This window comes from Centropristis striata, chromosome 8 (genome assembly GCF_030273125.1).
Source record: "Centropristis striata isolate RG_2023a ecotype Rhode Island chromosome 8, C.striata_1.0, whole genome shotgun sequence".
Classification (NCBI taxonomy): domain Eukaryota; kingdom Metazoa; phylum Chordata; class Actinopteri; order Perciformes; family Serranidae; genus Centropristis; species Centropristis striata.
The window spans coordinates 32,898,776-32,914,772 of record NC_081524.1 but is presented as its reverse complement, the minus strand read 5'-3'; the positions used below and the strand labels follow the sequence as shown (position 1 = coordinate 32,914,772).

At 42.4% G+C, this 15,997-nt stretch overlaps 1 protein-coding gene across 1 annotated transcript; it reads left to right on the top strand.

Annotated features, from left to right (window-relative positions):
• Positions 1–250: 250 nt before the first annotated feature.
• Positions 251–15,557, top strand: ctnnb1 (catenin (cadherin-associated protein), beta 1). The gene is made up of 17 exons (XM_059339000.1): positions 251–404; positions 6,963–7,013; positions 7,649–7,873; positions 7,986–8,239; positions 8,333–8,571; positions 8,955–9,156; positions 9,424–9,568; positions 9,735–9,838; positions 10,071–10,205; positions 10,386–10,589; positions 11,904–12,062; positions 12,432–12,551; positions 12,860–13,010; positions 13,213–13,334; positions 13,513–13,573; positions 14,417–14,667; positions 14,985–15,557. Exons 2-16 carry the CDS (start codon positions 7,001–7,003, stop codon positions 14,629–14,631), a joined length of 2,349 nt encoding a protein of 782 aa, XP_059194983.1. The 5' UTR covers positions 251–404; positions 6,963–7,000; the 3' UTR covers positions 14,632–14,667; positions 14,985–15,557.
• The last annotated feature ends 440 nt before the right edge of the window (positions 15,558–15,997 follow it).

Below are 15,997 nucleotides of genomic sequence, written 5' to 3'. Positions count from 1 at the left end.
GTATTCATCCTCTTGCTACAGACGTTGATGTTTAGCATGCCTCGCTTTAATAAATTAACTAAAACTCACGACCAAGGCAGTTAGCTATTATGGTCGGTAAATATATGCAAAGACGCTTAAAAGTGGCGTGAATTAATGATTTAAAAGATACGGTTTCTATTTTGTTCAAGCGCACGGCAGGATATGTGGCCGTTGGAGGTGTTCTCCGGTCTATATAGATGCGCCGCCATCTTACATTTTCCAGTCTCTTCTGTTCCGGCCAAGTCACTACCGACTGACTGCGGAGGGAGTGGACGAGGGCTCCCCGCTGACGCTCGCCTTCACATTTTCCTCGACTTTTCCCCCATTTCTGAGTGGTTTTTACTCCCAGGACCCGAGTGGACGGACTTGCTGTGTTGACAAGGGTAGGCTTCAACATTCAAACTATCGGCTCCACTCTGTTTCTCCCTCTTTTCTTGCCGGGCTCCCCCTGAATGCCAGCAGGAATGGAGACTGCTGTTGTGTGCGGGCCGGCCGGGATGCTGCTGCTGTTTTCACGGCACATATTTGGGATATGCCAGCCACTGCCTGATGGAAACATGCCTATTTTACAGAAAATACTCATTGACTTTGGTAGTGTGTGCTTGGTGTGGGGTAACGTAGACAGTGGTTAACAGATAGCAAGATGTGTCCGGTGGATTTCACTTCCTTTAGTTTATTCGGAAACGTTGTTGAGGATTCGGGATGTTGTGCCGCTGCTTGTTTGAATAGTTAGTTAGCCAGCGGTGGCTAAGGTTAGTTAGCTGAACTACTATCAGCCACTAATACCGCTGGCCACATTCCTCTATTCTGACTCATGTTTGCTCCACTTGAGTTTCGCCTTTTGCTCGGTTGTTTTCGCAGCTGGTTTTAGCTGAACAGACATTTAAACCTCTGAAGTCCAGGAGATCTTTTTTTTTTCAAATTTGTCAATTTCCAATGCATTAATTTCTGTCTCTGTTTAGCATTTTTCAGTCCGTCCTTACATCAAATGCATGGCCCCTTTTTCTCGCCACAAGTTTGGCTATCAGTCAGATTTTTCTTTTTTTCGTTTTTAAATTACAAGTATAAAGCTGTCAGGAACCCCGAAAACAAACAAAGGGCATAGGTTTCTATGAAAATGTACAATTTTTCCACTATTTATACACACAAAAACAGCAATAGTTTAGTACAAAGAAAATTCACGTTTTAAAAATGCTCTAGAAACATAAATGGCACACTGGCTTTCTCAGCTTGTCTACATATGATTTATGAATAAAGTTGCCACTGTAAATAAAACATGCTCAGTGTATTTTCAATAAATAGATGGACTCCAGAGGGTTAACATGGGCTGAAGATACACACGCGTGAAGCTCGCCGTATCGTGACCATGTGTAGTTTTACAAGTTAAAATAAGTTAATTACCGTCAGCAGAGTCACGCAGACTGCTGAACCAGGTTAACGCAAACATTTCGCCGAAAGTTTAGTTGGAACTTCGTAAAACTGAAAACTAATTTGAAACTTTAAGGTTTAATTGAGCTCATTCGCGACAGAATCGCTCAAAGTTAATGTTAGTTGTTTATGTTCAAGTTTATTTTAGTAAAAGGAGCGTGAGAGTGTGTTTTCCACTCGTCCTTTTAAACAAAGACCGACAAATTCCTCCCAGCCCTTGTGCTTTGGGAGGAAGACGAGGAGGAGCCAGAGTGTGAAATTTGAGTCAGTGGTGTTGGAAAGTCAGGGGGCAGCCAGCAGCTGTGGGGGAGAGGAATGCCGCACTATTATTCGTAGAGTTAGTAAGTATTGATCTGATTGTATCCAAATATATATTGGGTGTTTATTGTTTTGCATGATCCCTCTGCTCCGCCAGATGCGTTTGTGTTTGGCTGCGGGAGAGGAACAGGCAAGTCCCCCGTTGAAAAGTTGGGATACCTCGGTGCACTTCGCTGTCCTGCCGATACCGAAAATAAGCGATATGATGGCTTCAGTTGAGAAAGCTGTTTTTGTGATTTAGTGGCACAGAGCGACTTGGTGTTTTTTTTTTTTTTTAAATCATCGATTATGTTTTGGTTTTATTGGAAAGAATGAGATGGAGCTGGAGAGATTAATCGGTGGGTGGAGGACGCATCCAGCGGCTCCAGATTTCTTTTAGTCACGGAGGCTCTGTGATTAAACTTGTTTATTATGAATAATAAGAAGGCGCAATTTCTGAACTAATACCACCAGTCTCTGGTGTTTTCATGCCCCAGAAATCAGTGCATTGTGTTTGGCTTTTGGTTTGTTTTAAAATGGTTTAAATATTTTGTTTGTGCCTTTTTGTGATCCCTCAGTGAAATTCCCCGATCAGATTACACAATGGAACAAAAACCTGACAAATTCGTCATCTCCTCAGAATTTTTTTCTTTTTAACAGTCTATCAACATTTTACAGACGGAAACGTGGGTGTTTCCGACATCCGACACCGGTAGTGGGTATGTTTTGAGGTAATCCACTTGCAAGAAGACTTACCATGAACCTTTCCTGTAGTGTTGCCATTACCTGTTTCTGTTCCTAATGAGTCATCTGTGTCTTCATTTACATGGTAATTTCTACGCAATTTGTAGGTCTGATGCAGATTTTAAATCAGCTTTTTTTTTCTTCTCTTATAGTCACCTATATCTTCATGAAGATGTAGTGTAGTGTGTAGTGTGGTTTAACGTCTATTGGCGATTAAGCATAACAAGCAGTTCATTTCTTGAGGGTGTTTTTATGTATTTTTTAGTACTACACTGAACGCGTTCAGTTTTATTTTTCCCCTTGATAATTTTTGAGCAGAACAAGGAAAAAGTCATCATGTGGAAGTTGTTTCTTGTAGCTTTTCTCTCTCTGTGGGTATCATCATTTTGCAGTTAATGCCTGCAGTCGCTGCAGTGTTTTGAGCTCATTGTATTGTTGGCAGCCAGCAGTGAGTGCTGCTGACCCTGCACATTACATGGCCAACACTGAAGCCCGTGGCAGCTCCTGTCTCTCTGCTTGTGCCGATAATACAGGTTGTTTGGGTCATTACCTCATATGGATGTATTGAACTCTGTTTTTTCCATTTGAGAGGAAATGGGAGGTGCATGAGTTTAGGTGGCTTTAGCTCTTTTGAAGTCCTGTTCTCAATAAATCATTTTTTCGTCCTCGAACAAATTAATTTTGTATAAGTTATTTAAATGTCACAGCATGCTGGAGATAGACTGTACAACCATACCACAAATGTCTGCAGGCCAGAATACAGAGATGCAATTAAGAGGAAGTGTTTTATAAACTGATTTTTTTTTAATGGTAATATCATACTGTTTTCTTACAGAAGGTAAACCTTGGGGCCCAACTAAACTCACTTTTGATAGAATGGCTCAAATTTGCTGACAGAATGGCTTTTGTTTTTCATTGAGAGGAAATGGGATTGGAGAATTTAGATGTGCTGAGTTTATGATGCTTCTCTGAAATCCAGCTATTAATAACAGATATGATTTACAAACCAACTGTGCTTGGATTGATTTTTAAAGTAACTGAAGATGTGCTTTAGTTTTACTGAATGTGCCATTTAGATTTTTTTTTTTAACAGCTTGAAGGTATTTAGAAATGTGAGATTAAAGTTGGGCATATTGGACTGTGTAGGTGTCACTGTGGCCCTGTTAAAACCCACTGGTTATGTCTTAATTTGTTTGTGTTTGTTTGTACCCTGTATCTGGTGGATCAAGTTGCTTGCAGGACATTTATAAATGGTTGAAATTGTATTGCTTTTATTGCAATTAAATTGTATTGCTTTCTCTGCTTCGTCCAGCTCTGTCTACAGATGTAAGAAGCTGTATGCTCTGAATAGTGCCAGTCTAATGGACTATGTTGGTATACTCTAAATGAACGCCATGTTTTTCACGACTAAATTCAGGGCAGTGAAACGGACTGAAGTACACTATTCCTGGCCATCCAGTTCTTTGCTGGAACAGTAAGCCTGTCATTTGAGTGTTGACCTGGGACAGTAGTGCTGTGGTTACATTTCACATCACAGCGCTCTGTGTCTGTGTGCGTGCATGTACATTACATTACACACAGTCTAAATATTAACATTTGTGTGTGCCAAGAAGATAAAATGCCTATTTGATGAAGCATAGCTACATGTGATTTTTTTTTTTCTAATTTCATCCCACTTACTCATAACAACCATCTGACTCTAGTAACTGGTGTGTCACTCATTAGTCATCTGGTTTCAATTGTATGGCTTTTAACTGGACCAGGCAAAACTCCACATATTGGATTTCACATCTGGCTTCAAAGAAACCTTTCAGTTTAGATTTTTGTGGCCGGGCTTCTAGCCTGATATCGAGGAACTCTTACTGTAATGAGTTTTTTTGTGTTAATGGTCGGAGCCTGACTTAAGGGTAAGGCTGCCATTTGTGTATCCCAATTGGAGACTAGACTTTTCTTGTTTGCCCATCAAAAAAAATTACTGGCTCAGTTTCCAAAGCCAGATGTAAAGAGCCACATTTTCCACCAGTGTGAATGATAAATGGTTCCACTGTGCGCTTTGATTGTGTATTTGATTTGTATGCAGCCTTGTATGGGACATATGGCTCCCATTAGGGCTGGGCTAGGTTATGTGAGGGCAGGCAGACAAAGTTTGCGAGGATGGTGTGTGAACAGTCAATTTGAGTTGGTGCGTTTGTGGTTAGAAGCAGCAGTCGTGGAGCCTGACTCAAGATTGTGTTTTAATGACACAGCTGAGCTGGGGTGGTGTGGGTGTGAGACGAGGTAAGTAATTCAGGGCAGTAGTTTATTTCTTGAGTGTATTTAATATTGGCAGCCATGTAACTCCACAAACTCCTACACAGACACTGGCACTCATGTTAGTCTGAATTTTTACCACTACATGCTTAGCTGCCGTACATTTCTGTATGCCTACTTTTTGTAGGCCATTTAGACTTGTTTTTGTGCTTTATCATTTCAATTTGATGAAATAATAGTCTTCTTCAGGACAATTTTTACAGAGCAATTTGCAGGTAGGATATTAACGATCCTCAACAAGCTATTAAAGGTGCAGAACCGAGTGAGCAACTGCAATGGTGATCTTAACCCTCTAAACCCCTGTTTAGAAACAGCACTTGGTACAGTTTTGATATATGAAAAGATGGTGAACTGTGTTTTTGCTGCTCAGAGGTCAGTCTCTACAGAAACAGTCAAGGTTATCACATCACATAATATTTAGACAGCTTGTTGACTGCTTTAAGGCTGATGTCTCATTTGCTGTCAGTATTTGAAAGCAAAAAAAGAGATAAAATTGAAAGGGATACCCCTCAGGTGTCATTAACTTTAATAAGATGGGCTACATTTAATGCTCTGTCTTATACTGACTTAATGATCTCTCTGACACAACCCTGTTTCCTGCATAGTTCAAGTTTTTTTTTTTTTCCAAAGTAAATGGCTATTTCATTGGCCGAGGCGCTGAATTGCGTTGTTTCATTCTATTACAACCTTCAACTCAGACATAATACCCCCACCTTCATTTATTCTCTGAATGATTACACTGAAACCTGAAATACAAAATGAGATTTTTCTTGGCACTTTTTTTTCTTTCTTACATTTCTTTTAGAAACCAACATCAAAGTTACTGCTGTCGCTACATCTTACCTGACAACAGCAACAGTGTTGCACACCTCTTGCTTATAGCCTAGCGGCAAGAAGTGACTGCTCAGTGTTTTAATGAAACACATTCACTTTGCACGGGGACAAATAAAAAAGCTTTTTGGAGGATTATTTTTCAAGAGGTAGATTTTTGATTTGTAATATTGGTATTAAAAAAATAAGTAGCCTGCAGACACAAGGTTAGAGAGACTTTAAGTCTGTAGTCATACCACTTATAGTGTATAGTTAAAATATAGAATTGTGATGTTTTTAGTGGATGGTGCTTAAAAATGTTGGCACAACAGTATCCATGTCTAATGAAGGTTTGGTAAATAAAGACTTTTGCTGTACTTTTTTATTTTTTATGAATTTAAAATACGAAGTCTGGTATTTTTATGTGGAGCTGACATTGTGTCGGCAGGTCTGTGGTTATAACTTGGTTATTTGAGCTCAGGGAGGTCTGTCTTGTTGCTGTTCACCTCTGCTTCAAGTTATGAATCAGTTCGTGGCTCTTTTGTTGCCATACACCTAGTTAAACTCCACTGTGCCTGTTTTAGTTTTTAAGCATGTCCAAACTTGTATGCCGTGATTCAAAAGGATTTTATTTCTATTTTACGGCAGGATTCATCATGGAATAACCACAGATGTACTTTTGAAAGTGCTTGACAAAAGGTTTTCAGATTTGATGGATATAAAAGCTGTGTCTGTCTCATTTTAGCCTGCCTTTTTTCTGCCTCCCCATTTCCTGTTTTTGTGGGTTACTGTCATAACATTTATCTTTGAGTATGAATTGGAAATGCGTCTCTTTCAATTTCCCTTGTTTTTCTGAATTAATCTCCTCTCACTTGCTCTACCCCTCTCCTGCCATTGCCAGTGTTTACTTTCCTGCAGAGTGCGGTTTCAGCTTCAAAGCCAGTGCAAGAATGCGTATGCCCCTCCTCCCTCCTCCTGCCTCTTTTCTCCCCACCCAATGCTCCACTTCCCCTGTCCTTCCTCACCTAAATACTTGCTAGCTGCACACTTAATGGTGGCTTTGTGTGTGAGCTTCTGCTGTTTGCATGTCTGGAAGAGGAAATCCAAGAAAGGGAGGAGGCAGTACAGGAAAGGAGGCACTGGAAAGTCACTTGTCTGGGCCGTTTTCTTTTGAAGCAACATTGCCATTAATTTCTAACAGTCTGGTTTTTTGCTCTTACCTTCTTGTTAAAGTAAAATGGCTGATGTCTGACTGGAAGGAAAGAGGACTGGCAGGGTTGAGGGTAGGAATGATGGAAGGCGAGATGCCACAGAGGCAGTTTGACTGACTGTTTTTGTTTTCCCTGTTTCAGATCAGGAAGCTGTGTCGGCCGTGGTTTGAGAAAGGAACATGGCTTCCCAGGGTGAGTTTTCAGACACACACACTCCAACTCTTTACCTCCTTGCTAACTCCACCTTCAATCTATCCATCTTTCTCGATTTCTCTCTCACACACACACACACACACACACACACACTGACAGGCACGCAATGTGTTAAACTTTGCAGCATTTGAAAATGGCTTCTTCTCCTGGTGCAGATTTATGTTCTTATTAGAGCAACTTGAATTAGTTATTGATTTCAATTTGAAACTGAGCACATGTAAAATCAAACTCTGCTTGAAGAGACCTATAGGGGTAATTCACACATCACTAAATATGAAACTGTGGAAAGATAATGGCATGACATGCAAGTTAGAATCCATTAATTGTGGTGGCTATGAACTAAAATGAGTCTGAAATTATTTGAAAACTGGATTAATTAATTTACATTTACATGGCAATATTTGCTTAGCCATTGTTCAAATGCTTTCAACTCCACACTGTTCCTTAGAAATAATAGGTCCGACCAAACCTGTTTCTCTGCATTATATTATTGTAATTTAACAAACTGTAAACAAGAGCTTCTACTCTGTTACTGTGGTACTGGTTAGACTTTTACCAAATGTATTCTCCTTTGTTTGATGCTGATTTTCCTGTTTTTGTTGGTTTCCTATCAGCTGATCTGATGGAGCTCGACATGGCCATGGAGCCAGACCGCAAGGCAGCAGTCAGTCACTGGCAGCAACAGTCTTACCTGGATTCAGGCATCCATTCAGGGGCCACCACAACTGCTCCCTCCCTCAGTGGGAAGGGAAACCCCGAGGAGGACGATGTTGACAACCAGGTCATGTATGAGTGGGAGCAGGGCTTCAACCAGAACTTCGCCCAGGATCCAGTACAAGGTATGCCGTAATGCTTTTTAATGTCTTATATTTTGAGGAAGATCTGTTCACTGCACATACATATTGGCACAAACAGAATTCCAGTTTTACAAAACTGTTCCATTTCTTGTAGACCTTGATGGTCAGTACGCCATGACACGTGCCCAGCGGGTGCGTGCAGCAATGTTCCCAGAGACTCTTGAGGAGGGAATGCAGATCCCCTCCACACAGTATGATGCAGCAAACCCCACCAACGTTCAGAGGCTGGCAGAGCCCTCGCAAATGCTCAAACATGCTGTGGTCAATCTGATCAACTACCAAGATGACGCTGAGCTGGCAACCAGAGCCATACCAGAACTCACCAAGCTACTCAATGATGAGGACCAGGTAATTGCCCTTTAAAACTGTGGCTCAGTATTGGTTATGATTTTTTTATTTTTGCCACCGTCATTCCCTAACATTTGTGCTCCTCTCCTCCAGGTCGTAGTAAACAAAGCAGCAGTGATGGTCCACCAGCTTTCAAAGAAAGAAGCTTCTCGCCACGCCATCATGCGCTCTCCTCAGATGGTTTCTGCTATTGTCAGGACCATGCAGAACACAAACGACGTGGAGACAGCTCGCTGCACTGCAGGAACACTCCACAACCTATCCCATCACAGAGAGGGTCTGCTGGCCATCTTCAAGTCGGGAGGAATACCAGCTCTAGTTAAAATGCTTGGGTATGTGAAAGGAGGAGGCAGGAATACTTGATTCGGAGGGTTTTTGTCTCGGGTTTCTATTACATTCACTCTACTAGTTCAGCTCACCAGTACAGGAAGGCAGGGAGCCATGCTTTGTAATGTTTGTGGTCAAAATATTTCTCTGTTTTGGCCAGTCCAAACGGCAGAAACATACTTTTTTTTTTGTATTGGTAAATGGCTACTTTTTGATGCAGTGGCAATTTGTGATAAGAGAATCCTGAAATATTGTAACTGGCTATTAACTCATCAAAGGCAGCAGCTGTGAAGAGAGAGAACCTTTGGGAAACCTAATTTAATACATTTCCAGCTGTGGTGATTTCCCAGTGGGGTTGTAATGTAATAAGCCTCTGTTTGTTCTGCAGTTCACCAGTGGACTCAGTCCTGTTCTACGCCATCACCACCCTCCACAACCTCCTCCTGCACCAGGAAGGAGCCAAGATGGCTGTCCGTTTAGCTGGGGGTCTCCAGAAAATGGTGGCTCTGCTCAACAAGACCAATGTCAAGTTCTTGGCCATCACCACTGACTGTCTCCAGATACTGGCCTATGGAAACCAGGAAAGCAAGGTGAGATGTTAGTGGGAGGGGTGTGTGGTCAGAAGGCAATGCTATTTTAAAAATTATAATGTCAAAAAAAGGATAAGCAGATTACCACATGGACACAGGACAACAAGCCAGCATTTTTGGAATTGAGGCTGTGGTACAACATTAAATGTTGCATTTTGGTGTCTAAGGTCTTGCAGGTCTCTGTATAATACTGTAAGGCAAAGTACTCTGCATGACAACATTAAAAACATTAAACTCACCTATTTTCTGCTTTCTTTTCGTGTTTAGTTGATAATCTTGGCCAGTGGTGGCCCCCAGGCGTTGGTCAACATCATGAGGACTTATACTTATGAGAAGCTTTTGTGGACCACAAGCCGTGTTCTCAAAGTTCTGTCAGTCTGCTCCAGTAACAAGCCTGCCATTGTAGAAGCTGGTATGTTTGGCCTCCTATACAATAAACTGTAACATTTGAATATGATTGTACATATACTGTGTATTTATGGATGACGTTCTGTCATGTAAATTAAATTGCATTTATAACTACATTTTTATATTAAAATGTTTTAACGTGTGTAAATAACCCTTTTTTTTCTGTCCAGGAGGCATGCAGGCTCTGGGACTCCACCTGACAGACCCCAGCCAGAGACTGGTGCAGAACTGTCTCTGGACTCTCAGGAACTTATCAGACGCTGCCACCAAACAGGTGAACACTGAATCTTTTTTTTTTTTTGTGTGTGTGTGTAAGAGAGAAACTTAATAGACCCCAGAGCCTACTTCCTTCTGTGCTTTTAAAAAAACATTTCTCAGCAGAAAGATAAGGAACTCATTTAATTTTTTGTTGTAGAATTTCGTCTTAGTAGCAAGCATTCTCTGCACTGACACTGTGTACTCAACCGTTACTTCATGCTGACTTCACACCGGCCTTTCTTTTCCAGGAGGGAATGGAGGGTCTCTTAGGAACTCTGGTCCAGCTGCTCGGCAGTGACGACATCAATGTTGTGACCTGTGCTGCTGGCATCCTGTCTAACCTGACCTGTAACAACTACAAGAATAAGATGATGGTCTGCCAGGTGTGTACACACACTCACTTACCTACAAAAACCATATCAACAAATCATCAGTTTGAACACAGAACATTATCTCTGCTCAAAATATGTAGATATGTTTTCCTCACTTGTGTTTTACATTTTACTATTACTGACCCAGTAAAAGTCTCCTTTTAATCTGTTACTCCACCTGTTCCTCTTTAGGTTGGAGGTATTGAGGCATTAGTTCGCACAGTGCTTCGGGCTGGAGACAGAGAAGACATCACAGAACCAGCTATTTGTGCCCTGCGCCACCTCACATCTCGACACCAGGACGCTGAGATGGCACAGAATGCTGTCAGACTGCACTACGGCCTCCCCGTGGTCGTCAAATTACTGCATCCGCCATCACACTGGCCACTCATTAAGGTACAGACACGTGTACACGCAGACTTGCCAGCAGCAGTCAGCCACATCGGCAGCTCTTCATACTGTGTTCTTTTATTGGTGTATGCAGTGAAAATCACTTTACACTTGATCATGCCTTTTAATCTAAAATGAATAAACCTGGTACAGGTTGACTTCTATGTAGGCAGCTTTGGGTCCCTTAGGACTGACTGTTTGCTGTGTATTGGGAATGCAACAGGTTACTGCTGGAAGTTGCTTTAAGCTGTAGTACTCAAATCATGATGGTTTTAGACCATGTCCAACAAAGAAGTTGCAGAACACAGCTTTGTGACCAATCCTGCCCATCACAAGATGTAATTGTACTGCTACAGACATCTGTATGGTTTTGTTCTTGACAGTGGGTTAAGTAAAAACTATTCTCCAATTTCAAATTCCATTTGCGGTCTGTCAGAAAGAAGGCTTTTGGTTCTTCATCAAAGGGGTGTTTCACGAAGCAGGTTCAACAGAGCCAGGGTTTCTTTGTGTTAGCTGGCTCAACAAAGTCCACGATGGTGGTGATCAACTTCCTCTGTTAACCTAGTTTTTCTAAATGCCATGTCCACCAATGGGGGCACCATTTGACTCCACTAATGGAAAATTTACACTTTTAGAGACTGCATGGGTAAATAACCAGAAAACACCACAAACCTATTCAGCAGTTCAGTGAGAGCAACAACCTTACACATAAATGCAATTTTTTTTTTTAATATTTCTTTTTAATTAAAAGATCATCTGCATCAGACTCTTTCCTTATCTGTTGTCAGGGTCAAAGGACACAGGGTGTTGTATGCTGTACAGCCTGTAAAGTCCTTCAAGGCTAATTTGTGCTTTGAGGCTAAATAAATAGAACTGAAAAATTGGAATGGATTAATGTAGGTTCCCTTGGCAACACGATTAGTACAGTAAGTGCTACTGTAAGTCTACGGCTTCACTCTTAGCATTAATGCATAATCTCTGAACAAGTTTGCATCTATGACACATTCCCTCAGCTGAGAATCTGTATCCATCATAGATTGATCCCCTTTAGTGAATGGTACTTTTTAGCCGATTTTCAAGCCAAAACTTCAGAAACTGGTCCCTGCCAGATTTGCTGTGCAGTATAAGTTACTATGGCGATCTAGCCAGGTTAAAAGAAAGCCACCTATTTGACATAAGCCCTGTCTTTAGACACAACATGCCTCGCTGACCTACTAATCCTGCTTTGTGGGGCAGCCCTCATGTGACTATTGGGTACCTATTGTTGACAATAAAAAGGGACTTTATTGACCTCAATCTGTAAATATGTTTGTCTCTCAGGCTACAGTCGGTCTGATCCGTAACCTGGCTCTGTGCCCTGCAAACCACGCTCCTCTGAGGGAGCAGGGAGCCATCCCCAGACTGGTCCAGCTGCTGGTCAGAGCACACCAAGACACACAGAGACGCACCAGCATGGGAGGCACGCAGCAGCAGTTTGTGGTCAGAGCACACACACACACACAGACGCACACAGACACACAGACACACGGACAAACACACACACACACACACACACACACACACAGACACAGAGACACACACACACACACACAGACAGATTCACTTCTGTTAACATGCGCCTATAAAACAAACACCATCATAGCTAATTAATGGGACATGTGGCTCAGTGGGGATGTGCAATTTTTTTTACAGCGGAGAACTTGCCATCTCACACACAGCACCCACAAATTTCAACCATAAACTGATGTCAGATTTGCCACTTTATTTGTTTTGTGATTTCACACCACTGTGCTCATCTTAACATCGCCCTGGTTTGAACTGGACTAATTGATTGTTTTTTGTCACCAGGAGGGAGTACGTATGGAGGAGATTGTCGAGGGCTGCACAGGAGCACTTCACATTCTGGCCAGAGATGTCCACAACAGAATAGTCATCAGAGGACTGAACACCATTCCACTCTTTGTACAGGTACTAAAAAAAACATTCTTCAGCTCAAGTCAGGGACTGTAAACCACTGCAATCATTGTAAACCGTCAGTAAAGGGATTCAAATTGTTTTAGGTGGCATTTTGGATTGAATAGGGACCATTGACATAAAAAAGTCACATTTAGGTAGTGTGGATAAACACCTCCCTGCCATGGTTGTTATAGGCTTCTCAAAAGTTAATTTGATGTACAGTTTGTGTGTCTTTGCACTTCATGAATCTCAGCTTGGTGCATCCTTTCAATCATGTGTGAGTACTATGAAGGCTGAGATTTTTTATTCTGTGTGTGCAGCTGTTGTATTCTCCCATTGAGAACATCCAGCGTGTAGCAGCAGGCGTCCTGTGTGAGCTGGCTCAGGATAAAGAAGCTGCTGAGGCCATCGAGGCTGAGGGAGCCACCGCCCCACTCACAGAGCTATTGCACAGCCGCAACGAAGGAGTTGGTATGTTTACAAAAACACTCATTAACATAAGAGCTACTCTTCAGCTATGCTCAGAAGAGCCAGTCCAACTGAAAGTTTTCCATGGACTTGCAACATGCAACTGTTATCATGTCAGTACTTGGCCTCTGGATTCTCTTCAGCATTGCTTTATTTGTAGCAAGTTGTTTTTTGACTAACCTGTTCACCCTCCATCTTCTCTCAGCCACCTACGCTGCAGCAGTTTTGTTCCGTATGTCAGAAGACAAACCTCAAGACTACAAGAAACGCCTCTCTGTAGAACTCACCAGCTCGCTCTTCAGGACAGAACCGATGGCCTGGAACGAGGTATGTTGCACTCTAAGCAGCTCTGTCTTCAAATTGCTGAACTGTATATTTGTACACAACACTCAGATGCTGTGCACCAAATTTAGTACAAAATTTCAATAAAATCCTGTAAAAGGAACTGGTCCTTTTGAAACTGCTGCCCCTATTCTCATTCATGTCTGTGTGTGTTGCTCTGCAGACCGGAGACCTGGGATTGGACATTGGAGCTCAGGGAGAGCCTCTGGGCTACAGACAGGAAGGTAAGTCACCTCTTCACCTTTGGCTGGCTGGGACACTCCCATGAGAAACATGGGAGGTGACTGGGATGTCACAAATACCAGAGCAGATAGGCTGCAACAGAAACAATTTAGCTGATTTTCTTTGCCTAACTGAGCAGACAGTCATCTCCTTCTGTTGTGGATGAATCTGTCTTTCCTGTTATATTAAGTTGATAACGGCTACATTTTCTTACAGTCCAATGAGCTCTCTCTGTCCATCCTTATTCCTGCTGGTGACAGGATTGGCTGTTAAAGGTCATGATGCACAGGCAACTGGATACAACTTCAAAGCATTATTGCCCTTCACCACTAAGGGTGGAGATTGATTATATCCCTGCTGTCAGTCAGGATAGCACAGAAACACAATCCTGCTGCTTTTAGTTATTGTCACAGCTGCTATGAGTGTCCCAGGACCTTGGACTGTGTACTGATCAATAGGTGTAGGGGTGAGGGTTGGCTGTTTGTTTTAATTTGCACTACTCTCAATTCCTCCAGCACTAAACGCTTTGCTTGGCTGTCTGCCAGCCAAATGAAAACTGATCTGAAGGTGCTAGATGAATTGGTCACTGCAGAGAGATTTCTGTTGGTGGAACCAAACTAAACATGAACTGAATTCAGCTGAACTCATGGCTCAAAGTCCTTTGCAGCTTTGAACCGAGTTCACCATTAGTTTAGTGTGCTGGAGGATGGATGATGTGCTGTGTTGCTGTGTAGTGCCACGTTTGAATGATCTTACTACTGTGTGAAAAGCTTGGTTTGTTAACATGCTTCTAACAACTGCTCTGCTTCCCCTGCCTCTCCTCCACCCACTCCTTCCTCCCCCAGACCCAAGCTACCGTCCCTTCCATTCGGGGGGTTACGGAGCGGACACAATGGGTATGGAGCCCATGATGGACCATGATCTGGGTGGGGTCCACCACCCTGGCCAGGACTACCCCCCTGTAGAGGGGCTGCCTGACCTGGGACATGCCCAGGAACTGATAGAGGGCCTGCCACCTGGTGACTCCAACCAACTGGCCTGGTTTGATACCGACCTGTAAATACCAAGACCAACATAACACTACACTTTCTACTAGGTAAGAATATCTTCAAAGCAACCTTGTGTTGGCCTGAATGAAAGGCATTTTTGGTGCAAGATGTAAAGGTGGAAGCGCAGTGGGGAGGTTTTCTGTCTGAGGGGGAGAGGAGAGTGGAGTCACTCACTGAGGCTGCTGCATGTTCAGACTGTTCCGAATTGCAAAGCTGTGTGATGTGGTGTGTGTGATGTTTCTTAAAGTTTGATCTGTGTGTGTGGTCTTTACCAGTACCAGTGCCCTGTCTCCTTCCTCTCACCTCCTGTTTTTCCCCTCATTCCTCATTTCTTTTTTTTTTTCACTCTCTCCTCCCTTTGCAGCTGTATCATGTGATCTGGATGAACCTGCATCGTGATTCGCCCATATGGAGGAGGCGGGGTTTCAGAAAGTGCCTGAAGAAGACTCAACAACAGCAAGCAGAGTTTCCTGTCTATGGGAACTCCATTGGGACAAACTAGATTTAAATGCGGTTCTGTTCTGGTCTCAGCCTGACGGAGGGCTGACTTCAAATCCTGACATGACACATGGATTTTGATCTCAACAGTTTGATTTTTAAAAAACCCTTTATGTACTTTGTTTTTCATTTTTACCTAATTTGGTTGTTTTACTTTTTTTATTCTTTTTTCCTCAAGTCTGTAATGGTACAAACTGATTCTAGCTTGCTTTTTCATTATCCTGAATTATGATATTCATCTCTTGTTTTTGCAGTCCCTTGTATTTTAAGTCTCTGGTAGTGTTGAGTTTTTTTTTTTTAGTGGTAATGCTCCATCCAAGTAAAGAATCTGATCACATTTTAAATGGTGTCCAAACACTAAAGTTAATCAGTTGAATTGTATTCTGATGATCAAGTGTAACATTGTGTAGCTTTTGTATAAAAAAACATGAATTGGAAATCATGGTCCAAATATCAAGCTATTTTCTTGCTTTAAAGGTGGACACTGATGTGTCTCTGCTGTTCCAAAGGGGGTGTGGCTGACCTAGCTGGATGGGTGTGGCTGTGGAAGGACCAGGGTGGAGGAGGGCTCTTATTGGTCTGCTGTTACTAAGGGGTGGGGGTAGTGGGAAGAGCTGGTTGCTGTAGCCTGCTGTGTTCTGAAACAATAAAATGGACTGTCATTTCACCTGGAAGCCTCCACGTCTCATTTCACCTCACACCTTAAATCCACAAGAAGACGAGATACACAGCGAGACAACTTCATTGTAAGAGCTTTTCACTGGATCCAACAGCCTTCTACAGCAAAGACCATGGGGCACGGTAGAAACAAAATCAAGATTACAGCTAGCTTGAATTAGGCTCATGTCCAAGTTCATTTTTAGACGGCAAAGGCAACAA

Coding starts and splice junctions, on each gene's coding strand:
- ctnnb1 (XM_059339000.1), top strand. Junction 8,572..8,954: donor GCTCTAGTTAAAATGCTTGG/GTATGTGAAAGG, acceptor TTTGTTCTGCAG/TTCACCAGTGGACTCAGTCC. Junction 13,011..13,212: donor CAGCCGCAACGAAGGAGTTG/GTATGTTTACAA, acceptor ATCTTCTCTCAG/CCACCTACGCTGCAGCAGTT.